Source organism: Oryx dammah, unplaced genomic scaffold (assembly GCF_014754425.2).
Source record: "Oryx dammah isolate SB20612 unplaced genomic scaffold, SCBI_Odam_1.1 HiC_scaffold_5, whole genome shotgun sequence".
Lineage (NCBI taxonomy): Eukaryota > Metazoa > Chordata > Mammalia > Artiodactyla > Bovidae > Oryx > Oryx dammah.
In genome coordinates, this window is record NW_024070189.1 from 26,581,836 (window position 1) to 26,609,479 (window position 27,644).

Sequence of the window (27,644 nt, forward strand, 5' to 3'; positions counted from 1 at the left end):
AATAAGTAGTATGTGAAAGAAATCCTCAGAGGAATCCATGGTATTTATGAGAAGCAGAGTCATAGCACTTGACTGCTAAGAGAAGCTGATATGTGCCTCAGCTCTCTGGCTAGTAGGAGGATAACCTTGCCTTACTCTGTGCTGCTTGGCAGCCTCCTATCCATGACAACTGCTCTGCCCTAAAGGGACTTCCCTGGTTGCTTGGTGGTAAAGAATTCATCTGCCAATGCAGGAGACATGGGTTCAATCCCTGGGTCAAAAAGTCCCCCAGAGGAGTAGATTGCAACACCCTATAGTATTCTTGCCTGGAAAATCTCATGGACAGAGGAACCTGGTGGGCTATAGTCCATGTGGTCACAAAAGAATCCTGACACAACTTAGTGACTAACCAACAACAACCCTGGCCTAAACACACCATTTTCCCTACCAAAGAATGACAAGTCTTATCTTACAAAAAAATGTAGCTTCTAGCAACATTTGTTTTATTTTATCTGATAGTCTCTCTGTGTTAAGATTTCAATCCTCACTAGAATCCGATTTGAATTTTATCTAGTATCACAGGAGAGTTGACATAAGAAAACCAAATCCAAGATTTCAGTCACACTGAAACAGTTTCATTATTTTCTTTCTTATCTTCTCTTGGTTTGTAATTGTGGAAGCCTCTCCGAAGTACCTTGAGTGCCTTTATCTCCAGGCGCCATGTGTTGGGAAAACCTAATAGACTCCTAAGCACATCATGTTTGAATATCTCAGCAAACTTATTACCAGCTAATTAGTTAAGCCTTCTCCTAAACCTGAAACTTGTGCATACACATATTCAATTTTTAAAAACTGAAGTATAATTGATTTATACTGTGTTAGTTTCAGGTGTTGGAGAAGGCAATGGCACCCCACTCCAGTACTCTTGCCTGGAAACTCCCATGGACAGAGGAGCCTGGAAGGCTGCAGTCCATGGGGTCGCTGAGGGTCAGACACGACTGAGCGACTTCACTTTCAGTTTTCACTTGCATGCATTGGAGAAGGAAATGGCAACCCACTCCAGTGTTCTTGCCTGGAGCATCCCAGGGACGGGGGAGCCTGGTGGGCTGCCATCTATGGGGTCGCAGAGTCGGACACGACTGAAGTGACTTAGCAGCAGTTTCAAGTGTACAGCAAAGTGATTCAGTCCTGTGTGCACTAAGCAAGTCTTTTCAGTTGTGTCCAACTCTTTGTAATCCTATGCACTGTAGCCCGCCAGGCTCCTCTGTCCAGGGTGAGTCTCCAGGCAAGAAAACTGGAGTGGGTTGCCATCTACTTTCTTTATACATACACATAATTTTTTGCATATTCTTTTCCCTTATAAATTATTATAAGAGAGTGAATGTAGTACTCTGTGATGGACAGTAGGTCCTTGTTGGTTATTTTATATACAGTAGTGTGTATCCGTTAATCCCAAACTCCTGATTTTATCCCTCCCCCCTCATTCCCCTTTGGTAACTTAAAGCTTGTTTTCAAAGTCTGTGAGTCTATTTATGTTTTGAAAATAAGTTTATTTGTATCACTTGTTAGATTCCACATGTAAGTGATGTCATATGTGGCTTTTGTGCCTAGTTTACGTAGTAGTATAATCTCTCAGTTCAGTCACTCAGTCAGGTCCAACTCTTTGCAACCCCATGGATTGCTGCATGCCAAGCTTCCCTGTCTGTCACCAACTCCTGTAGCTTACTCAAACTCATGTCCATCGAGTTGGTGATGCCATCCAACCATCTCATCCTCTGTCATCCCCGTCTCCTGCATTCAATCTTGCCCAGCCTCAGAGTCTTTTCTAATAGTCAGTTCATCACATCAGGTGGCCAAAGTATTGGAGTTTCCATTTCAGCATCAGTCCTTCCAATGAATATTCAGGACTGATCTCCTTTAGAATGGACTGGTTGGATTTCCTTGCAGTCCAAGGGACTCTCTAGAGTCTTCTCCAGCACCACAGTTCAAAAGCATCAATTCTTCAGTGCTCAGCCTTCTTTATAGTCCTACTCTCACATCTATACATGACTACTGGAAAAACCATAGCTTTGACTAGATGGACCTGTGTTGGCAAAGTAATGTTTCTGCTTTTTAATATGCTGTCTAGGTTGGTCATAGCTTTTCTTCCAAGGAGCAAGCATCTTTTAATTCCATGGCTGCAGTCACCATCTGCAGTGATTTTGGAGCCCCCCCCCAAAATAAAGTCTGTCACCATTTCCATTGTTTCCCCATTTATTTGCCATGAAGTGATGGGACTGGATGCCATGATCTTCGTTTTCTGAATGTTGAATTTTAAGCCAACTTTTTCACTCTCCTCTTTCACTTTCATCAAGAGGCTCTTTAGTTCTTCTTCACTTTCTGCCATAAGTGTGGGGTCATCTCCATATCTGAGGTTATTGATATTTCTCCCAGAAATCTTGATTCCCACTTGTGCTTCATCCACCCCTGCATTTTGCATGATGTATTCTGCATATAAGTACTCTGCATAAAAGTTAAATCAGCAGGGTAACAACACACATCCTTCACGTACTCCTTGACACGCTTCCCTTGTGGCTTAGCTGGTAAAGAATCCACCTGCAATGTGGGAGACCTGGGTTCGATCCCTGGGTTGGGAAGATCCCCTGGAGAAGGGAAAGGCTACCCACTCCAGTATTCTGACCTGGATAAGAATATTAGAGTGGGTATCCATTATGTGTGTGTGTGTATACACACAGACACATCTTTAGCCATTCCTCTGTCAATGGACATTCAGATTGATTGCTTCCATGTCATGGCTATTGTAAATAGGTGCAACCTCTTTCTAAAAACTTCTAGTTAACTGAAAATACTGAGTTTGCATTCCTTTGCCAGGTAACGCACTGAAATAGCCTTATTTAGCAGGATCTTCCTCGTGCTTGAGACAAGAAAACCGCACATGTGGCACGTGTTTGCACAGCAAGCACAAGATGTCGTGCTAGAATTTGCAAATGTGTGCCTTGTGATATGTGCTGTATCATCACTGAGAGAACTCTGAAAGCAAAAGAATACTGTTGGTACTTTTAGATCGTGGTTTTTCCTGGTGGCTCAGATGGTAAAGAATCTGCCTGCACTGTGGGAGTCCAAGGGTTCAATCCCTGGGTGGGAAAGATCCCTTGGAGAAGGGAATGGCTACCCACTCCAGTATTCTTGCCTGGAGAATTCCATGGACAGAGGAGCCTGGTAGTCTATAGTCCACAGGGTCACAAAGAGTCAGACACCACTGAGGGACTAACAATACAGACATAGGCTGGTTTTTGGTGGGCATTTTTATTTTTTTAATTATTTTTTAATGGGCATTCAAGTGTCCATAACTTTCACACATTAAATTAGAAATGTCATAGCTGTATGCAATTTCAGAGTTGCTGCAGTTTCCCTCTAGGTGTTCTCTATTATGTGTAAAGAGGTAAGTAAAACTAATAATTCAGTTACTGCTTTGTGGATTGCTAGTTCCTTATTGGAGCTTGTGCTGAAAACCAGCAATTTAAAAGAAAATTATTTCTTCCTGTATTTCCTTCCCAAGAAGTGGTATAACATTATATTTTGGACTATTGCAGATCTTGCAATGAAAGTTAATGAATTTAAACTCTATTATTCCAAAGATATGCATTAAGTTTACTAGCAGGGCTATGAAATTGGATTTTAGAATTTCTATTAAATTGTAACACCACAGTCTCAGTGAAGCATTGATCCCAACACCATATGTCAGAGAGAAAGTCAGGAAACCACAGAATGGACTCTAATTTTCTGCCGCTACAATGATATTTCTCAAGATTTTTTGGTGAGTGTTTATGCGGTATATCCTATACGTGTGAACTTTCACTGACAGAGACATTGCTATTTAGTAACACATTTCAGTCCAAAACTAGTTCCTTTTTGGTCAGTGTAAGCCAGAACATTGCTGAGGATAAAATTTGTACTAAAAGAACATGGGTTCAGATATGTCAGAATGCTGAATTCTAGACTTGGCACAGTTCAGTATTCCTTTCTTCAGCAAATATTTATTCAAAAACAGCCTTTGAGATATAGTTTGTGTTGCATTGAAAAGTTATTCCCCTGCAAGATGGGGATGGCACTTTGTATGCACTGTCAATGGCACATAATCTTTTCATGGAACGAGCAAAAAAGATTATGCCACCTTGTCTCTTGTGTCTATTAGTGTCACACTCTCCAGTGCTATCGAGAAGAATATCTTTATTTTCCTCTTTCCAGGGGACTTTTTGTGACCATGTGAGACTGAACCAACTGGAGAAGGCCATTTTTAAAACTTTCCCTTTAATTTCATAATTGTTAAAAAGATATGGGTTAAATACTCTGGCAAGAGATAATGGAATTTCTTTTCTTTTTTCTTTTTTTCCTTTGGGGACTTTTATTTTCAAGTCTTTCATTGGATATGTAGTCATCTTTTGATCTCTAGCAAGCTAAAAATTATCTTCTAATTGTAAGAAGCCTCATGAAACTAAAAGAGAAAAATTTGAAGCGATTTTCACTACCCTAGTTGAATTAGGACAAAAATATAAATATACAATGGTTAGAAATTACTTTAATAATAAATATTCATAATCTATAGGTTAAATGTGTTAAAATCTTCAAGTGAAATTAAATATTATAAATAGATTAATGTCTCTAAAAGTAATTTATAATTTAATGCCATTCCTATCAGGATCTCAGTGTTTTGGTTTTGTTCTTTCTTTTTTATTTCCCATGCTTTACTTGCTGTTACTGTTCAGTTGCTAAGTCATGTCCAACTCTTTGCAACCCCATAGACTACACCAGCAACTTTGTGGGCAAAGTGATATCTCTGATTTTTAATTCTCTGTCATGGTTGGTCATAACTTTCCTTCCAAAAAGCAAGCGTTTTTTAATTTCATGACTGCAGTCACTGTCCACAGTTTATTTTGGAGAACAAAAAAATAAAATCTGTCACTACTTTCACTTATCCCCAATATTCACCATGAAGTAATGAGACTGGATGCCATGATCTTAGCTTTTTCAATGTTGAGTTTCTAGCCAGCTTTTCACTCTCCTTTTTCACCTTCATCAAGAGACTCCTTAGTTCCTCTTCACTTTATGCCATTAGGGTGGTGTCCTCCACATATCTGAGGTTGTTGATTTTTCCCAGCAATCGTGATTCCAGCTTGTGATTCTTCCAACTTGCATTTCACATGATGTAATTTCCATAGAAATTAAATTAGCAAGGTAACAATATACAGCTTTGATGTACTCCTTTCCCAGTTTTGAACCATTCACTGTCCAGGTCTAACTGTTGCTTCCTGACCCACATATAGGTTTCTCGGGAGACAGGTAAGGGGGTCTGGTATTCCCATCTCTTTAGGAATTTTCCACAGTTTGTTGTGATCCACACAGTCCAAGGCTTTCGCATAGTCAGTGAAGCAGATGTTCTTCCGCAACTCCCTTGCTTTCTCCATGATCCAACAAATGTCGGCAATTTGATTTCTGATTGCTCTGCCTTCTCTAAAGCCAGCTTGTATATCTGGAAGTTATCAGTTCACATATTACTGAAGGCTAGCTTGAAGGATTTTGAACATAACCTTACTAGCATATCAAATGAGCACACTTTTATGGTAGTTTGAACATTCTTTGGCATTGCCCTTCTTTGGGATTGAAATTAAAACTGAACTTTTCCTGTCCTGTGGTCACTGCTGTGTTTTCCATATTTGCTGGCATATTCAGTTCAGCACTTTCACAGCATCATCTTTTAGAATTTTAAAAAGCTCAGCTGGAATTCCATCACTTCACTAGCTTTGTTCATAGCAATGCTTCCTGAGGCCCACCTGACTTCATGCTCCAGGATATCTGGCTTTAGGTGTGTGACCATACCATGGTGATTATCGGGATCATTAAGAGCTTTCTTGTATAGTTCCTCTGTGTATTCTTGCCACCTATTCTTATTCTCTTCTGTTGGGTCCTTACCATTTCTGTCCTTTATCATCCCCATCTTGGCATGAAATACTCCCTTGATAGCTCTAATTTTTTTGAACAGCTCTCTGGACTTACCCATTCCATTGTTTTCCTCTATCTATCTCTTTGCATTGTTCATTTAAGAGGGCCTTCTTATCTCTCCTTACTATTCTCTGGAACTTTATTTTTTTCCCCAATGTTTTATATGCTTACTTTTATTAACTGCAGTTTTAAATTTCATTTTATATTGGAGTGTTGTTGTTGTTGTTCACTCACATAGTTGGGTCTGACTCTTTGTGACCCCATGGACTGCAGCATTCCAGACTTTCCTGCCCAGCACAATCCCCCAAAGTAAGTCGGTGATGTCATCCAATCATCTCATTTTATGTTGCCTCCTCCTCCTCCTGCTCTGTCTGTCCCAGAAATACGATCTTCTCCAATGAGTCAGCTGTTCACATCACGTGGCCAAAGTATTGTAGCTTCAGCATCAGTCCTTCCAGTGGATATTCAGGGTTGATTTCCTTTAGGATTTATTGGTTTGATCTCTTTGCTGTCCAAGGAATACTTAAGAGTCTTCTTGAGCAACACAATTCAAAAGTGTCAGATCTTTGGTGCTCAGCCTTCTTTATGGTCCATTCTTATATCCATTTCATGACTACTGGAAAAACCATAGCTTTGACTATACAGACCTTTGTGGGCAAAGTGATAACTCATGCTGTCTAGGTTGGTCATAGTTTCTCTTCCAAGGAGCAAGCATGTTTTAATTTCATTACTGCAGTCAACTATGCACAGTGATTTTGGAGCCCCAGAAAATAAAATCTGTCACTGTTTCCATTTTTTTTTCCCCTGTTAGTTGCCATGAAGTGATGGGACTGGATGCTTGGATCCTAGTTTTTTGAATGTTGAATTTTAAGCCAATTTTTCCACTCTCCTCTTTCACTTTTATCAAGAGGCTCTTTAGTTTCTCTTCACTTTCTGTATTAGAGCAGTGCTATCTGCATATCTGAGATTTTTGATATTTCTCCCAGCTATCTTGACTCCAACTGGTGCTTCACCCAGCCTGGCATTGGCATGATGTCCTCTGCATATGAGTTCAATAAGCAGGATGATAATATACAGCCTTGACGTACTCCTTTCCCAATTTGGAACCAGTCTGTTGTTCCATGTCCAGTTCTAACTGTTGCCTCTTGACCTGCATACAGGCTACTCAGAAGGCATGAAAGATGGTCTGGAACTCTAGTCTCTTTAAGAGTTTTCCACAGTTTATGATTCACACAGTTAAAGGCTTTAGTGTAGTCAGTGAAACAGGTAGATGTTTTTCCAGAATTCCTTTGCTTTTTCTATAATCCAACAGATGTTGGCAATTTGATCTCTGGTTCCTCTGCCTTCTCTAAATCCATCTTGAATATATGGAAATTTTCAGATCACGTACTGTTGAAGCCTCGCTTGGAGAACTTTGAGCATTACTTTGCTAGCATGGGAGATGAGTGCAATTGTGTGGTAGTTTAAACTTTCTTTGGCATTGGAGTGAAAACTGACCATTTCGAGTGCTGTGGACCACTGCTGAGCTTTCCAAATTTGCTGACATACTGAGTGCAGCACTTTCACAGCATCATCTTTTAGGATTTGGAATAGCTCAGCTGGAATTCCATAACCTCCACTAGCTTTGTTCGTAGTGATGCTTCCTAAGGCCCACTTGACTTCACACTCCAGGATGTCTGGCTCTAGGTGAGTGATAACACCATCATGATTATCTGGGTCATAAAGATCTTTTTTGTACAGTTCTTCTGTGTATTCTTGCAACCTCTTAATATTTTCTGATTCTATTAGGTCCATACCATTTCTGTCCTTTATTGTACCCATCTTTGCATGAAGAAACTGAGTTACAGGGAATTAAGGAATCTCTCTGGTGACACAAAGAGCTTTTTCACTCTCCTCTTTCACTTTCATCCAGAAGCTCTTTTGTTCCTCTTCGATTTCTGCCATAAGGGTGGTGTCATCTGCATATCTGAGGTTATTATTATATCTCCCATTAATCTCGATTTCAGCTTGTGCTTCATCCAACCCAGCATTTCGCATGATGTACTCTGCACATAAGTCAAATAAGCAGGGTGACATTATACAGCCTTGATGTATTCCTTTCCCAATTTGGAACCAGTCAGTTGAGTGCAGCCCTTTAACAGCATCATCTTTTAGGAGTTGAAATAGCTCAGCTGGAATTCTGTCACCTCCACTGGCTTTGTTGGTACTGGAGTATAGTTTATTATCAACTCCAACTGTACAGTTGATTAACACTGCTGTGTTAGTTTTGGGTGTACAGAAAAGTGATTCTGTTATACATATAAATGTATCTATCCTTCTTTAAGTTATTTTCCATTTAGTTTATTATAGTATATTGAGCAGAATTCCTTTTGCTATACAGTATATCCTTATTGGTTTTCTGTTTTAAATATAACAGCATATATATGTCAATCCAAATCTCCCAATTTGTCCCTCCCAACTACCCTACCCCCTAGTAACCATAGGTTCATTCTTTAATTCTTTGAATTTGTTTTCTAAATAAGTTCATTGGTAGCATTTTTTTAGAATCCATATATAAGTGATATATGATATTTGTCTGACTTACTTCACTTAGTTTGGTAATCCCCAAATCCAACCATGTTGCTTCAAATGACAAGATTTCATTCTTTAGTGGCTGAGTAATATTCTGTTGTATATATGTACCACATCTCCTTTATCCATCTGTCTGTCAGTGAATATTTAGATTGCTTCCTTGTCTTGGCAATTGTAAACCATGCTGCAATTAACATTGGGGTACATGTATCCTTTCAAATCATGGTTTTCTCTGGACATGCCCAGGAGTGGGATTGCTGGATTATATGGCACCTCAATGTTGGTTTTTTTAAAGGAACCTCCATAATGTTCTCCATAGTACCTATACCAATTTATGTTCCCACCGACAGTGTAAGAGGATTCCCTTTTCTTGCCACCCTTTCCAGCTTTAGAGTTTGCAGACATTTTGATGAAGGCCATACTGAGTGCTGACAGGTGATATCTCAATGTTGACTTGATTTGCATTTCTCCAATAATTAGCAATGTTGAGCATCTTTTCATGTGCCTCCTCGCCATCTGTGTATCTTTTTTAGAGAAATGTCTGTCACGTCTTCTTCCCATTTTTTGTTTGGGTTGTTTTTTTGACATAGTTGCATGGGCTCTTTATTATTTTTTGAGATTAATATCTCTTTTCTGTTCCCTGAGTTGCAAATATTTTTTCCTATTATGTGGGTTGTATTTTCATTTTTGTTTATGGTTTGATGTGCAAAAGGTTTGGAGTTAATGAGGGTCTATTTAATTTTATTTCTATTACTCTAGAAAAATATATATATTGCCTATGTTTTCTTAGGGTTTTATAGTATCTATCCAGTTTTACATTTAGGGCTTCAATCCATTTTGAGTTCATCTTTGTGTATGGTGTTAAAGAATGTTCTAATTTTGTTTTTTAACATGTAGCTATTTAGTTCTCCCAGCACCATTTATAAAGAGACTGGTTATTTTTTCTCCATTGCAAATGCTTCTCTCCTTTTTTATAGTTTAACTGACCACAGATGTGGGGCGTTATTTCTCAGCTTTCTATCCTATTCCATTGATCTATATTCCTGTTTTTATGCCAATATCATACTGTTTTGATTATAGTACTTGTGTAGCATAGTCTGAAGTCAGGGAGCTGATTCCTCCAGCTTCATTTTTCTTCATCAGGATTGCTTTGGCTATTCAGGGTCTTTTGTGTCTCCATACAAATTTAAAATTTTTTTACCTAGTTTTGCCAAAAATGACATTGGTAATTTGATAGGGATTGCATGGAATCTATAGATTAACGGCCATAGTGTAGTCATTTTGACACTACTGATTCTTCCAAACCAAGAACATGGTTTATCTTTCCATCTGTTTCTGTCATCTTCTATTTCTTTCATCAGTGTCTTATGGTTTTGAAAGTACAGGTAGGTCTTTTGCCTCTTTAGGCAGATTTCTTCATAGGTATTTTATTCTTTTGTTGCAATGGTAAATATTTCCTTATCTTTCTTTTGATTGGTCACTAACTTTTGATTGTTAGTGTATAGAAATGCATCAGATTTTTGTGTATTAATTTTTGTGTGTCCTATAACTTTACTGTATTTGTAGATCTAGTAGTTTTCTAGTAGCATCTTTAGAATTCTCTGTGTACAGTATCATGTCATCTCGAAACAGTGACTTCAAAAACAAACAGTTTTACTTCTTTTTCAATTTGGATTCCTTCATTTTTTTTTTCATCTGTACCATGGCTAGGGCTTCCAGTTCAGTTTAGTTCAGTCGCTCAGTCATGTCCGACTCAGCGACCCCATGAATCGCAGCATGCCAGGCCTGCCTGTCCATCACCAACTCCCAGAGTTCACTCAAACTCATGTCCATCGAGTTGGTGATGCCATCCATCCATCTCATCCTCTGTCGTCCCCTTCTCTTCCTGCCCCCAATCCCTCCCAGCATCAGGGTCTTTTCCAATGAGTCAACTCTTTATATGAGGTGGCCAAAGTACTGGAGTTTCAGCTTTAGCATCATTCCTTCCAAAGAACACCCAGGACTGATCTCCTTTAGGTTGGACTGGTTGGATCTCCTTGCAGTCCAAGGGACTCTCAAGAGTTTTCTCCAACACCACAGTTATATATAATAAAAGTGGTGAGAGTGGACATCCTATTCTTCTTGACCTTCTTGAAAACAGGAAATGTTTTCACCTTTACCCTAATAAGTTTGAAATTTTTCATGCCCTTTTTATGCCCTTTATTATGTTTAGATATGTTTTATTATGTTTAGATATGTTTGCTCTATACCTACTTTGTAGAGTTTTTATCATAAATGGGTGTTGAAGTTTGTCAAAAGCTTTTTTTGCATCTATTTAGATGATCACATGGTTTTTATTCTTCAATTTGTCAGTGTGGTGTATCACACTGATTAATTTGTGCAGTTTGAATTGTTGCATCCCTGGGATAAATCCCAATTGATCATGGTGTATGTTCTTTTAATGTGTTGTTGGATTTGGTTTGCTAGTATTTATTGAGGATTTTTGTGTCTATATTTATCAGTGATATTGACCTGTAATGTCCTTTTTTTGTGATATCTTTGGTTTTGGTATCAGGGTGATAGTAGCATCATAGAATGCATTTGGGGAGTGTTATTTCCTCTTCAGTTTTTTGGAATAGTTTCAGAAAGCTAGCTCTTGGCTCTTCTCTAAATGTTTGATAGAATTTGCCTGTGAAACCGTCTGGTTTTGGAACTTTTGGGGGGGACGTTTTTAATCCCAGTTTCAATTTTGGTATTTGTGTATATTTTCTATTTCTTCCTGGTTCAGTTTTGGGAGATTATACCTCTCTAAGAATTTATCCATTTATTCCAGAACGTCCATTTTGTTGGCATATAGTTGCTTGTAGTAGTATCTTACAATCCTTTTGTTGACTAAAGTAGATGTACAACTTGAGAGATGCAAGTTAAGTCTTCTTTGGAGCAAAAGGAAGACTGAAGCCTGGGAGGCAGCACCTCAGATAGTTCTGATAAACTGTTCCAAAGATGCAGTGGGGGACCTTCAATATACGAGGTTTTGGTGAAGGAGGAGTGGATACCATTAAGCTCTCATTTTACAAAAGGTTTTCTGCTAGTCAGTCATGAGGATCTGATGTCATTATGAAGGGATTTAGTGCTTTTCTAGATATGGGGAGATGCAAGGATTCAGTTCAGTTCAGTCACTCAGTTGTGTCCAACTCTGCAACCCCATGGACTGTAGCACACCAGGCTTTCCTGTCCATCATCAGCTCCCGGAGCTTGCTCAAACTCATGTCCATTGAGTCGGTGATACCATCCAACCATCTCATCCTCTATCGTCCCCTTCTCCTCTCTCCTTCAATCTTTCCCAGCATCAGGGTCTTTTCCAATGAGTCGGTTCTTTGCATCAGGTGGCTAAAGTATTGGAGTTTCCATTTCAGCATCAGTCCTGCCAATGAATATTCAGGACTGATTTCCTTTAGGATGGACTGGTTGGATCTTCTTGTAGTCCAGGAGATTCTCAAGAGTCTTCTCCAATACCACAGTTCAAAAATAACAATGCAAGGATTGGGGTCATAAAATCTGTTCCTGAAAATATCCAACTATCCAAAGACCCGTCCCACCAGATTCCCTGGAGCACAGAGTGCCTCACTCCACCCTGAACTCCCTCAGCAGGTGTTGAAGGTCAACAGCTGCACAGCACAGGGTTCAGTCTCCACAGAGGCCGATGGCAAATGCCCTTGTTTTTCAGTCATTGGCAGTGCTCTTGGCAAGTGCCAATTTGTAGTTGACAGGGCCCCCTTGTGGTCATAAATTCAACCATATTTGGGGAGACATTTCATGACCATGTTGTCCCATGTTGCCAGAACAGCTCATTCCCAGTCTGAAGAAGGTTTTTGCCAATAGTCCAGTAATAGCACATTGAGTGGCCTAAGTCTTAATAGTTAAAGCTCTCTGGACACCTGTCTTCTAGTTATGGTCCAGAAAAATATTCCCTCTCATTGCATCTTCCCATATCTAGAGTTACACTATTACAATCATTGATCACATATCAAAGTATACATTTGATCAACTGCTTTAAGTCTAGTCATCATTATTTTTGTTGGAGACTCAGCCATACACTCGGTAATACAAGACAATAATCTTATAAAACAGGCAAAATACAAATTAATAACATTAATGGAACTGTAAATATTTCAGCCACGAGCCTCCCACACCAAACCAGTTTATTTTCTTTCAAGATCATCAAGACCAGGGAAATGGTCACTTAAGGCAGAAATCTGATTTTTCATATGGTTCATCAAATGTGTTACGTTAAAGGATTCATCAGGTATGAAAACACAATGTTCAGCTTGAATTGTGCCACAGGTGCCCCCCTGAGGTGCCAAAAGGATGTCAAGGGCCATGCAGTTTCGTAGCACTGCCTTTCTCATTATGGAGACCTCCAAGTTCAATAGGCTAATAGCCTGGTTACCATCATTTAAAGCTTGTTGAGTGAAAGTTGTTAAGGCTCACCTCGATATGGCCAATTACATCCTCCAATCTCATTGAAGGCACACACACACACATTAAAAAAAAAAAAGCTGCTAAATGGTCATATCAGTAGAATACAAATCTTTTGATCCATTAGACTCATATGAATGGTAGATTGGTTGGGGTTACCTCTAATTTGTTAATGTGTATAACCTTAAGTTCATGGCTACACCTTCTTATCCATCTCTGTAGATACCAGCGCCATAAATTAGTACCACAGATCCACTGAGTTCCATACCAATCACTGTCTCTAAGGGTAATAATAGGCATAGTTCATAAAGTACCCAGCCTATGTGTGTTAGTCACTCAGTCGTGCCAACTCCTTGTGACCCCATGGATTGTAGCCCACCAGGCTCCTCTGTCCATGGAGTGGGTTGCCGTTCCTTCTCCAGGGGATCTTCTCGACCCAGGGATTGAACTCAGGTCTCCTGCCTTGCAGGCAGACTCTTTACCATCTGAACCACCCCACAAATCCACTGAGTTCCATATCACTGTCTCTCTTTCTAAGAATAATAATAGGCCTAGTTCATAAAATATCCAGCCTAGTTTCATAATATTACTAGGTTGATCATTCTTTGTATGATTTAATTGTTCCCAACATAGAGGAGCTTTTAAACTTAAATGATGATAGCCTGGTGTCAACCATATAGATCCATCCCATAATTATGGTATTTTCCTTTTACTAGATAAGAAGTTACAGTGTTTTGATTGAGACTTAGCTCATCACTCTGATTGAGTTTGAATGACTCTGAGAGAAAACTTAAATAAATGGCCAGGGTCAGAGCAGGTATTATTAATTAGCCCGGTGAGAGTGTTTCATTAGTAATATCATGAATAGACAGAAAAGGACTGAACTCTCTTCTGAAATAAGTTTCCTAGTGGGTATCCAATCAGAACCCTGGAGGGGAGAAGTCTACCAAGGCAACCCAGAAATAGTAGACACAAGTAACTGGCCACAACCCAACAACTGGATTTAGTTGTAAACTAGCATAGAATCGTGTCCATGATAGAAAACATTTGATGGATATGCAAAGGTCCAAGAAATTAAAAAAAAAAAAATTATCAATGATCATACAAATCAGATCCAGCATCTTGGGCAAGCTCCTGATGTCATTTTCTTCTCATCCCAGTATAGTGCAGTTTCCTCTGAGCATTGTTTTAAGGTGAGTTTGAGGTCAGCAGGCCTCTCTATAGACCAGTCCAGTGTAGGGGCCTTTGGAAGTAGGAGTTAATCCAATAGTCAGTTTCCCTTCAGTTTCACTGTGCATGAGATAGTTAAAAGAGTACCTGGTAAAAAGGTCTTTCCATCCACGTTAGAGATAGTTTCTTAAATTATGTCTTTTTCCAGTCTTGGTTGCAGTTCGTGAGGCATCTGATCTTCATCCAATGATAGATTACTGGGCTAAGCTTCAGAAATAAACTTAGAATGTTCTTTAATAATTCAATTAAATTTTACATTAAAATACCCTAACAGAAAAGAACCATTCAAGAAATGAGTCTTAGTAGATACAGACCTCCATTAACAAACTGGGATTTAACATTCATGGAAATACCTTTTTCTCCCTAAAATCACTTTCATTTTTACCAAATATAACCAAATAGATCTGTTCGTGAAATTGGTTTGGTCTCAATAAATTTAGCCTGATTATTTATATAATCATAACTGATCATAGACTTTTTGCTGAAACTTTCATAGAGTCTCACACTGAACTTTTTAAAATAAAACCTTTCAGGGCTAGGAAAGTCACACTGAAGGCTTATCACAGATTTTGCCTAACAGTGAAGTCCTCCCTTTCTCAACTTCTCCAAAATTCTTTGAGATTTCTGTACCTGTTTGTGACATAACCTTCCTAACTGATCTGATAAAGTTATTGGAAACTCTTGGTTTACAATTTCTGGACAGGCCAGATAGAAAAAAATAAATGTTTCAATTTGTTTATAAAGTATAGTTTTTTGAAAGTACTGCCATAATAATATGAGGGGAAGGTTTTTCTTACACCTGGAAAACATAGACTCAAACCAATAACTTTTCCGATAGAAATCATAAAAGTTATAAACATATTTGCCAGTTCATTCAGTCCTTTTGTTAACCTCTGTGAAGTCATCAAGTTTTCCATTAGAATCCTTTCATTTCTTACCCAGTTCTGAAACTTGTATTTATCCAAAAGTCCTTTCTAGAAGCTTCTTGAAGTGGAAGCATTTTTGTGAAACTTGGTTTGTGCTGTGATACTAACTAGAATTATGACTGATAACATTTTACCTGGACATAGCGGAATTTTAAGAACTCTATATAGTTTCTAGGATATCTATATTAGTAACATTGACCATACAATATAACCCAAGATTTATTACTCACTTGACAATGTGTTGTGTGCTTAGTCACTCAGTCATGTCCAAATCTTTGCAACCCCATGAACTGTATGTAGCCTGCCAAGCTGTCCATGGGGATTCTCCAGGCAAGAATACAGGAGTGGGTAACCTTTCCCTTCTCCAGGGGATCTTCCCAACCCAGGGATCGAACCCAGGTCAACTGCATTGCAGGCAGATTCTTTAACGGACTGACTTGACAATACTTCCCATGTAATTCTGCATACAAAATGAACCTAATTAGTGTAATATCTCTTTCAGGGATGTTTCAGGGGCCCTCTGAAGCATCCCAAAGTTAGCTAGAAGTCAAAAGTGCTACATTAGAATGATTCAGGAAGTTTTGTCAACAAATGTCAAAAAGGTTTAGAACACTCAGTCAGATAGGATTAAATGTCATTGTGAAACAATAGCTATTCACTTAGTCAAAGTAACAATAAAGTATTTCAGAGGCAATATAGAACCGATCATTTAAGAGGTAAATAAACTTAAATCTATTATCAGAGGCAGTTCAACATTTGAAGAAAGCATGTGCCCTTAACAGAGAGAAAAACCAAATTCAAGTTTTTGTACCAGCTTGCATTTAAATTCATTTAAAAGTGAACTTAATTAGTCCTAGTAATAGTAGTGAAAGTCACTCAGTCATGTCCGACTCTTGTGACCGCATGGACTGTAAGCTGCCAGGCTCCTCCGTCAATGGGATTCTCCTCCAGACAAGAATACTGGAGTGGGTTGCTATTTCCTTCTCCAGGGGATCTTTCCGTCCCAGGAATCGAACCCAAGTCTCCTGCATTGCAGGCAGGTTCTTTACTAAGGTATGAGGAAAGCCTAAACATAGTCCTAACCATGCACAAAACTCTTTTCTCAGGGTCCATTTTCCACAAACCTTCCTGTATCAGTTACTCTGTTCTCCCATTCAGAAATAGCCACCTGTAAATCAGATCTACTTCCTTTTCCCTCATAAAATGCAATTCCATTCCTCATACCTTCTTTACTGAAAACTACACATCCTACCTTCCTTAAGCAAACAAGAACTGACCTTTATGTTAGCATTCTATAGATTGGTAACCATAAATACCAGTGATAATTTCTAAAAATATTTGATTTCTTATAGAGAACATCTTAGGATGACACCAAACGTTATTCATCAATAGTCTCAAATCTCCTTAGTTTCTCTGTAAGCGGAACATAGTGTTCAGTAATAAATATTTCAAATTCTTATTCTATTTGGAAATGATCTAGCTATTCAATAGACTTCCAACACTTAGTTTAGCACAACCCTTACAAATTCAAGTTACCTCAATCTGGAGAAACTATTTTAGACAGACATTCCTAAAGTGTAATTATTCTGAATAGAGTTTGTCTAAAAGCTCATATATCATTTACATTATTTTTAGAAGTTTCCTCACTCAAGGTACTTTCCTTGCTGACAAACTTGTAACAGATATAATAGTATTTTACATATTAAACCTAGGCACAATGAAAATATTTTGCTTCATGTTAATGACTCTTAGAAATGTCTATATTAGGTCAACAAACAAACAATAATACCAGGTATTTAATACTGAATATTTCCCAATTCACATGAACCTGAAATTCATTTAGGTTTAATTTATCTTGTATTTAGAACTGTTTGATTTGTAAGTGCTTACTTTTCTTTAGGCCAGTTAGAGCTCATTTACAAACCAATCTCAGCAATCTTATCCAAAAACAAAGACACACACTGAGACCATAGGCAGATATATGTCCCAATAGACACAAAAGAGATCTCATAGCTTTGCTTTCCAAACTTGGTTATAAATCAGATATCACAATACAAAACTCATTAGTTGTTAACAACAGTTGGAATAAGAAGATTTTTTAAAGGCTTTGATCCCTTTTTTCTTTTGGTTTCAAGAATGAGAGATTGTTTAGATAAGATAAGGGCTTCCCTGGCGGTTCTGGTAAAGAATCTGCCTGCAATGTGGGATCCCTGGTCCAGAAGATCCTCTGGAGGAGGAAATGACAACCCACTCCAGTATTCTTGCCTGGAGAATTCCATGGACAGAGGAGCCTGGCAGGCAAAGAGTCGGACATGACTAAACAACTAACATGTCTGCGCTACTAGATAAATGATCCAGAGAGCTCTGGTCTCAAGGCATAAGAAGAGTTAATTCCTCAGGGCAAGAATTCTTAAAGAAATTTTTTTTTTCTTCAAACTTTCTCTGAAGTCTTCAGTATACTGTCAAAAATCATATTTTTCCATGGTCATAGTTTTATAGCCAAGATTCAGATAGATAGTGCTCAAATTGGCCCTGATAACAAGAGCAGATTAGCCCCAGCAGGGAGTATCCCTATGGGGAAGTGGGGGTCTTAATTTGATCAGACCCAGGCTGTTGATTATAGGAGAAAGTCCTGGACATAAGGGAACTTCAATCCTGTGTCAATAAAGATCTAATATTTTTAGGCCATTTTCCTTGTCCTTGGATTGTAGCTATAGGTTGACAAGTCATTTAAAACATTTTTTCCAAGGGGTACCCAGGTGGAGTGTAGAACCTTAGAAGAAGGTCTTCCCATATTAGCTTGAGCAGTTTTGTACCAGATGTCTGTGTGTTCAAACCAAACCAACAAAACCAAACCAGAACCTTACCAGCTGGGAGTCACACTCTAAATAAAGCAGAAGTCAAATGGCATAAATGTCAAATGTGACTTCCCAGTCCCACTAGGCCTGCAACTTGGCAGAGTCAGTGCTAGCAGCCATTTTTTAGCTCTGATATAGTTGCAAGCAATTTCTTGTTTGTTTCCTACAAAGAAGTTACTCTATTGTTTCCTCTTTTAGAAACTTCTAGATAACCAATAAAAGCAAGCATGGCTGGCCTTTTCTAATCGTGCATGAAAAATATCAATTTTGGAATATCAAAAGAGCCCCAATTTGGCCATTTTAGGTTGAGATCTCTTTTAGTATAATTTCTCCAATTAAGTATGTACTTGCAAGTATGAGTTCTGCACGTATTGTACATGAATCTGCCTGGAATGTTAGTCAGAGGTGGGCTTTCTGATGCCCCTGTTTTCTGTTTTCGAGAGATTCTGTTTCCTATATTAAGTTGAGTTTGTCAGGGATAAAAATCACTAGTGAAATTGTATAGTGGGCCTGTGTGCTGCTTGTGAGCTTAATTCCTTCAGGAGTCACCCCCGAGTCATTTCAGCCCGTCTTACGTGGTGGCTCAGATTCTGCCTCTGGCAATCTAAGACCACCACGGCTTCTCAGGTCGCTGAATGGCCAGTTCTTATCTGCGACCCTGGGGTGAGCAAGTGTTTTCATTAATGAGTGGGTTTCCCTGTGGGACCACTGCATGGGATGAGGACTAGGCAGCCAGCACTCCAGTAAATTTCTCAGTCACCTGACAACACCGAAATCTGCCGGGAGGAGTATTGTCACTTTTCTTCAGAGCAAAGCTCTCGTATATTCTCCTCACTTTTATCCTGACAAATTCTATAAAGGCAGTTGATTTGAGGAAAAGCGTCCGATCAGCCTCTTACCTAACCGCTCAACAAAACCACTCAGTCCCCTACAACAGAGCGACTTTGGCATCTTTCAGCCAAGACCCAGGTATTCCTCCATTTTTTTCAATCCAGCCCCCACCCCCAGTACCTTTCCACTGGGTGGAAATTTCTCGTCTTCCAACTGAGCCCAACTCAGTGTCTAGCTCTTGGGTGGCTATGCCCTGAATGTTTCACCCACCCCCAGTATCTTTCCAACTGGGAGGGAGCAGGTAACCTGCTCCACCAACCAAATAAAACTCAGACTCTCAACCAATACAGGAGATTCGAGAATCAGAAGAGACTTACCCAAATTCATCTGCATTCCCTGAGGAGGTAGATGGGCTCAGGGTGCCGCTGCTGGTACCCAAGGTCCAGTTCTTCATGGGGCTCAGACGAAGGAAGGAATTCTACTCTGGGTCACTTCAGCGGTTGTCATAACTGTCAACTAAAAAAGATGCACAACTTGAGAGTTGCAAGTTAAGTTTTCTTTCGGGCAAAATGAGGACTGCAGCCTGGGAAGCAGCACCTCAGAGATTTCTGAGAGACTGCTCCAAAGACACAGTAAGGGACGGTCATCGTGTAAGGTTTTGGTGAAGGGGGGGTTCAGTACCATTAAGCACTCATTTTACAAAACGTTTCCTGCTAGTCAGGAGGATCTGATGTCATCATGAGGGATTCCGTGCTTTTCTAGATATGAGGAGGTGCTAGGATTGGGGTCATAAAATCTGTTCCTGAAAATATCCAACTATCCAAAGACCCGTCCCACCAGATTCCCTGGAGCACAGAGGGCCTCACTCCACCCTGAACTCGCTCAGCGGGTGTTGAAGGTCAACAGCTGCACAGCACAGGGTTCAGTCTCAGCAGAGGCCGATGGCAAATGCCCTTGTTGTTCAGTCATTGACAATGCTCTTGGCTAGTGCCAATTTGTAGTTGACATTTTGTATTACTGTAGTGTCCATGGTAACTTTTCCTTTCCAATTTCCAAGTGTTCACAGCACAAGGAAGCACATGGGAAAACCTCAGTTACTCATGCCACGTACCACTACTCCATGCTCTACCAACCAGCTGCTAATTTTGTTTTGTTTCCTTCTGAAGCAAGCACATCTCAAAGTTTACTATTCTAAAAGCCTTCTGGGAGAAAAATAGACATACAAAGTTCAAAAATCTTTGAAACAAAAGAATGAAGAACAAAGTCATGCAATGCCGTGTGTCAGGACACTATAGGTCACAATGATCTCAAGAGTATTGTATGGATCTAGGAATTAATACAGAAGGAAAAAAAAAGTATTTTAAAAATAGCATTGATTGGAGTTATCTCTCTTGATACTGGGTTGATTTTGTTCTCTAGGTGAGAAATGAACAAATGACACTGTGATAGAGACCGTTATGCGCACCAGATATCCACATGCTCCTCTCCATTTCCCAACATCCTTTGCAACTTGGCTGAGGTCATATAGTTAGTTAAGGTCAATGCAATGTATCCAGAAATGATTTAAGCTGCTTCCATACCTTGGTTTTTTAAAACACCCTGCATAATCTCACAGCTCTTTCCTGTTGGCCGTTGTGAATGTGAATGCTGCATTTTTCAGATGCTAGCTAAAATTTGCAACAGCCTGGATCTCTGAATCACTCTTTAGAAGAGACCACCTTCAGCAAACTGCCTGACCAACAGCCTGTGCCAGAAGCAAAAAATAAATATCTGCTGCATTTAAAAAAAAGATCTTTTTAAAACACATACAATGATAAATCTATGTATTCCTGCTTCAGAAAACCAATTTCCAACTTATTTAACTCTTTAAATATTCATTGCCTGTGTTGCATGTAAGTTGCTTCAGTCATGTCTGACTCTTTGCAACCCTATGGACTGTAACCTTCTAGGTTCCTCTGCCCATGCAATTCTGCAGGCAACAATACTGGAGTGGGTGGCTGTGCCCTCCTCCAGGGGCTCTTCCCCACCCAGGGATCAAACCTGCATCTCTGACTTCTCCTGCATTGGCAGGCAGGTTCTTTACCCCTAGCACCACCTGGGAAGCTCATTCATCCCCCATTCAGTTTTAAATTATCGTTAAGAAAGCAGCAGCAGTGTGTTTTTAAGCATGGTTATCAGACCTCACATGTGGTGGAGGGAAATCCAAACAAGAAAATAATAAAAATTACTCCCAAGAAAAGGCAGGCCAAATGATTAATAGTCTGTTCTTCTTTACTAGGTTTTCCAGGGCAATTTTGACAATGATACTCACAGGAAAAATGTCATTGATCCTCCCATCTATGCACGGCACATAAGGATCCTTCCTTGGTCCTGGTACGGGAGGATCACACTGAGGTCGGAGCTGCTGGGCTGCACAGAGGAAGAGTGAAGAGACATCACAGGCCTCCTCTCTATTTTCCTTAAGTATCTCCATGGAATGAACTCTGCAAAATCTATAGGAAACTGAACAGGATTTTTCATGAAAAGTGCTCAAATTACGGTAGGCCACTAACTGTCTTCTTAAGGAGGTCTAAGCCTGCCTTTTCAATGGTTTAATTTGATTTTTATCGTTTAAATTCCTTAAGCAACATCACATTAACTGTGAATTAGTTTTTTCATTGTTTTCTTATTCATACTGGTCAAAATGTATTAGGCAAAGAAAGTAGCACTCTTGATAGCAAGGGTAAAACAATCTTATAGTTATTAAATAAAAGCAAGAGTTGTCAGAGTTTTCGTGATCAATACTGAACTTATAAAAAGAATACTGCAATGTTAGCAATAAGTCCTTCTGTAATGAGTCTATATTATCCTAATTATTTCCCGGTGCCTACCAAACACTGTCAGTGTTTGTAATCGAATTTTGAAGATGAATCTGTAACATGCAGTACTAATTGATATTATAATTTTCATTTGACTTTTATTTCTAATCAGATTATATGATCTTACTTTCTGTGCTATTCTATATTCTATATATTACATACTGCCTGAATAAGTTCATATTTTTCCCAGTTGACTTTTGTCCTATTATTTGCCTAAAAAAGTATATGTGCATATATACACACACACACATATACATGTGAAACAGGATTGAGTATCAGTAGATTGAGCATATTTAATATCAGTAGATTAAATCCGCAATTCTTTGGTTTTTGAAGGAAGCTATAACTATGTAATCTTGAAATACTTCCTTAATTAAAGGCCCCAGTACTACCATCTTGCAAAATAAACAAAATCCCATTATGTTTCTTTAAATAGCAGAATTGAAATCTTTGTTTTGATGGTATCTACAAATAGTCTTATCTTCACTTTAAAAAAATAGAATAATTATTTGTCTATTTAAAAAAAATTTTAGCAAACAAATATTGACATAGTACTGCATAACTTGGCCAAGCATACTCATCATTTCTTTGTTCATCTCTGCATTTCCTGTGAAACTAGAATTTTATTGAGGTTTGAAACTGGTGATGGTTTCTCAGGAAAGCACAATGTGTAGATATTTGTGAGGAGAAAAGTATTTACTAATGGCAAAGTAGTCAACCATTTTCAAGGTAAAAATTGATTTCTATTTATTTTGCTTCAAAGGTCCTGAAAAAAATAAGCAATTATCATAACAATTTGTTATTGATAATGGAGGTTTCATTGACATTCTCACAAGTTAAAGTTCTCACTGCCTCCATGAAAGTCCTCAACATCTAATTTATAAGCTTTACCAGTGTTTGTTTCATTAAGGCTTAGACACAGAATTATTGGAGTTTTAAATTAAGGGTTCTGGAAAAGAAAGTATGGTATGTGTACAAAGCTTTGAGGTCCTGTGCAACACTAAGTTGTTTTCTTTTTCGTTATTATTTGTGCTGCATAACAAAACCCCCTAGACTGTTACTGTCTTGTCTGTCCATGTGTTAACAGCATTTCTTGATGATGTATATATGGAGTGGTCTTCAATCATAGTGATGATTTATAAAGAGAAAGTCAATCATAATGGCATTTTTAATAAAAGCAAAATTAGGACTGGCTGGCCACGTATTTGGCCTATGCCTACATGCTTTCTACTTCAGACTCTATTATAAAATTGTTATTTTGACGCATCTGAAATGGTGATCAGTTTTTAGCATATTAAAAAAAAAGCACTGCCATGTCATAAATAACATCTTAAGATAGCTTTAAATTGGGAATGTAACTATATTTAATTTACTAAATTGTAAGATCATATCACAAGTAAATACTTTGGGTCAAAGGTATATACACAATTACTCTGCAGCCAATGGCCCTTATTTCTTTAAAGATTTACTGTCCCACCGAACTCTCCCTTGATTCTCTACAGAGTGTATTTTTAAAGTTATGAGTAATTTTTTGCAATGATTTACTTTCTCAGAATTATTCATTGCTTATGATGTTTTATTTTATTGGTAGTTTAAAAAGATATATTTTCAAAGAGTTTGCTAAAATGTTGTTACCTTTTATTAGAAATGCATAGAAATGGCTTTTGTTTCTTTGTGCATTTTCTCTCTTCTGTATATGCTTTTCACCAACATGGAATATCTCTTTAACCCACAATGCCCCAGATTAATGACAATAAAGGGATTCCCTGTAAAAATGTATTGTGAGGTAGTATATAGCTTTTGTATAATTTCTATCAATGCCATTAAAGTGAAGCAGATTTATTCTGTTTAAATTCACAGTAAAGCAAGTAAAACCTCATAAGCACAAGGCACAGAAGAATCACCTAGCCTTCACCATGAGTAACTATAACATGCTAATTTTATAATCTATGAAATTATAATTTTAAACATTTCCAGTATATCTGTCTTATTAAAAGCATTTATCATAATCACTAGTTCTAGTTTTAGGGTTGACTTTCTCTTTCCGAATGGCTTCATAAAGGTTTATGTGAATTTTGAAGACTTAAGGTACTAATGATTGTATCTTTGCTAATCAACAAAATATGAAATATAATATTCATTGCTGGCGTCTGATGTGTCAGTAAGTACAGAAATAAGTAAGATACAAATAACCTTTGCAAACTTTCAAGCTGTGTAATATTCCAATGTTGGGTTTTTTCTTTGTAATATATACTTAAATCATGTAGGATGTTGTAAAATCAGTATGACCTTGTCTAGTCTTCAAAGTTAAAATAAACTTTTGAAAATCTGGGATACTATTGAAGCAGTTGTAATCAAACACATTTGTAAGAACACACAAACTGTCTGAATATGAATATGCACTACTCTTAACTACATGCTGGTTTACTTTTTCTTTGTACAGGAAAATTAAAGAAGTACAGAAAAAGGAAATCATAATAGCCTTCAAATGTACATTGATATCCGCCAAATTGACCTTTGCAAAATTATTAAAATTTGTGCATTTCTCCTGCTTTTAGCTGTGGAAATTTTATTGGAATACTAATAACCCAAAGTCATTTTTTTTTGCCTCATGCATAATTAAAATCTTGTGCTCCAGGATTGATCTGTCCACTGGTAAGCAGATGCTATTGCTGGTATTTCTATTGTTTTTAAGTACATGACTCTCAGGAATATAATGAAGAGATCTAGTCAATAGTAAGCTATCATACAAATGCTACTAATATATCTATCTGTGTAACTCTGCTGCTGCTGCTAAGTCGCTCCAGTCATGTCTGACTCTGTGCGACCCCATAGACGGCAGCCCACCAGGCTCCCCCGTCCCTGGGATTCTCCTAGCTTCCACTTAAAGAAAATCATAACACTTAGATTCTTCATAAACCCTGTGTCACCTTCTCTGAAAGTCACTGGTAAATACTGAGTCTGAGAACTTCCTACTTTTTAGATATTTTAAGATTCAAAAAATTTAGGGGAAAAAAATTTGAGATATTAAACATTGACTCCTTAGTTTCAACTTCAATGAATGAACTATCAGCTTCAGTGAATCTGACAGTTACATACTAGCTTATTATATATGTTTGTGTACCCATACATGTTCCTATTTAACTGTATTTTAATATGAATTGTTCAGTGGGTTTCCATTGCTTGCCTGATTTTCACAAACCCAATGTGTTCAAATATAAGTGATTATACATAGTTTTCAATAAGGCCAATAAAACTTATGACAACATCTATAGAGGGTAAAATTCAACATCTATACCTTATAAAATTCTGTGATAACAGAATAATTATTCAACAGAAAATTTTCTACTATGAGACTTTTGAAATTACTGGTTCAAGAACATTTTCAGGGCAGAAAGTCTGATCATACTGAAGTTTGACTTGAAAACTAAGAATATGACCCAGAGAGATGTTGTGGGGAGGGGGGTGGGAGGGGGGTTCATGTTTGGGAACGCATATACACCCATGGTGGATTCATATCAATGTATGGCAAAACCAATACAGAATTGTAAAGTAAAATAAAAAATAAATAAATAATAGATACACAACAACAACAACAAAAGAATAGCTTCATGAATGGAAAATATTCTCTCTATATAACATAAAATTTTAAAGCAACCAACACTTCAGCTTTGAGTACATGATTTTAATATTTTGGTAAAAAAAACATTAATTTTTATCATTAGAAATGCCATGCTCTCTTCCCAAACACTAGTTTGAAATAATATTGACAGTAGAGGTAGTACGTTGTTTATGAAAAATACTGTCACAAAGATTTCTTTGAGATGCAAAAGAATCCTTTTACCTGAGCAGTTAAAGTGGAGGATTAAACCACTTTGCTAGCTGAGAAATATCTGACCTTGAAAGAGAATGCATTGTCATTTGTCTTTAGAAAGAAAGAATACCAAGTGTAGGTAGCAATTTTTCCATTGGTTTTGAAAAGGAACTCGGATTCCTTGACTCTACCACCACCGTAAGAGGCTATAATTCACATTGGATGTTTCAACACTGCCACCAAATAAAGTATTTTCCACAGTAGGCAAGGAGCAGTTACTCAGAGTTATTTCTATTAGGTGAATTTGGTAGCAGAAATGGGAAAACATTTTTGGAAAACACCCCTCGTTTAGTTGTTTTTGCGTATCATGGCAGGAGTTGATTCAGCCATTAGAAAACACTAATGCTGTGGAAATATGGCCTAGAGTGTCAGCAAATGGTCACCACATGACATGATTAAACATTGCATATGGTGATTGACTCTAATTTAATTTTATTTTACCGTCCTCAAGGGTATGAACCACACTCTTCCATATTTTCCATATTTATGTAAAATCCCCATAGAACCATACATATGCTCACATATAAATGTGTTAATAATGATGATGAATGGCGACATAAGCCCAACCTGCTGCCACCTGGGAAAGAAGTAGAGGCAGTGAGACTGGTGGTGCATTCAAACAATATATCCCCCACAGCCTCTGTGGGAGCAGCTTTGGGAAACTTCCCTAGGCATCAGGCCAAAACGCTGTAGAGGATTAACAGGAAGACAACTGGGAGTAGTCTCCATGCCTGAGAGAGAAGGAATGCTTTTGGTGATAAATTACTTAAGTGACCAATTAAGCAGAGCTTTACCCATATTTTATAACTTTCCCACTTTTTAGAATTTTAAAGGTAAAATTAAAAAAAAAAAAAAAAAAAAAGACTTGCCTTTCAGGCAGACAACCATAGCGGGCCAACAGCTGTGGCAGAGAATCCATACAGCACTTCTCAAGGCCAATGGCAGTTTCCACCTCAGCCTGGGAAAGAATTGAACAGAGGTTAAAGACAGTATATTACAAAGTAAGTGCTAAATAATCAACTGCAAGAGTTTAATTTCCTCAGTTCTCAAGTTTCTTAGATAATGACAGAAATTTTTTTAAAAAAACAGTAGAAGCATCCTGCTGTGATCAGAAGTTCATATGTTGGACTCCTCACCCCCAAATGTGATGGTATAGCAGGTGAAGACTTTGGTGTATGGCATTAGGTCATGAAAGTGGAACCCTCATGAATGGGACTAGTACTCTTATAAAAGAGCCCGATTAGAGTTCCCCAGCCCTTTCTACCAAGTGAAACACTAGCTGTGAACTTGGAAGCTGACCCTCACCAGAAAGTGACCACACGTGCTGGTATCTTGAACTTGGACTTACCAGCCTCCAGAACTATGAGCAATGAACTTCTGTTGTTTATAAGTTATCTAGCCTATGTTTTGTTATAGCAGCCTTAATAGACTAAGACACATCCCAAAAAGGATTCTGGCTTTAGTGGTATAAATACCTGGATAATCTGCTGGGGATGTGGACTTCTAAACAATAGTAAAATGTTTCTCAGATTTCCAGTGAAGCGAAATTGGTGGGTTAGGACTAGTATTTGATTTTTTAAGTAAATACATTGTGGGGCGGGGACGGAGAGGCAGAATGACTGCATTGTTAAAGTTCTTTCACAAAGCATTATTATTTCAGTTATAATCCTATGTATATACCTGTTCCTGATCACCATACTCATTATTTTTCTTCCTCTTATATAGCAGTTGAAGTTTGAAAACCACTGCCATATGGTCCCGGAATAGCTTTCTAAATGGGTGGCATCTCCTGGCTGCCAGGTATGCTGGGGGCCCAGTGTGAGTTTAGAGTCAGGTTTAGATGGATCCTGTCAACAGGAGGCTTTTAGGCCCTGATTGGAGACTGAGAAGGCATGTGGTGCTGGAGGTCTAAGAGACGCTAAGAAAACAAAGATATTACACAGAAAATTGTGTCAAGTTTTCCTATGTGGTAGGCAAAACCCTTTGTCCTTTTCCCCTTAAAATACTTTAAGTTTGTCTCTCTTCTATTTCATTGTTTATTCTGCTAGGAAAGATGTAC

General features: G+C 38.2%; 1 protein-coding gene and 1 long non-coding RNA gene across 3 annotated transcripts in view; one reads left to right on the top strand and one right to left on the bottom strand.

Annotated features, from left to right (window-relative positions):
- Window positions 1–24,263, top strand: part of EDIL3 (EGF like repeats and discoidin domains 3) — a 467,856-nt gene extending 443,593 nt beyond the window's left edge. For both annotated transcript variants that reach the window (XM_040239416.1, XM_040239417.1), the window contains one exon: window positions 21,132–24,263. In XM_040239416.1, the coding sequence (XP_040095350.1) occupies window positions 21,132–21,281 (150 nt within the window). In that variant the 3' untranslated portion in view covers window positions 21,282–24,263. The remainder of the gene's footprint in view (window positions 1–21,131) is intronic.
- Window positions 15,039–21,211, bottom strand: LOC120863299. Its single transcript, XR_005720961.1, has 3 exons — window positions 21,129–21,211; window positions 20,154–20,159; window positions 15,039–15,051 (listed from the first exon to the last, which is right to left on the bottom strand). It is a non-coding gene; the product is annotated as an uncharacterized LOC120863299 (long non-coding RNA).
- Window positions 24,264–27,644: the final 3,381 nt, after the last annotated feature.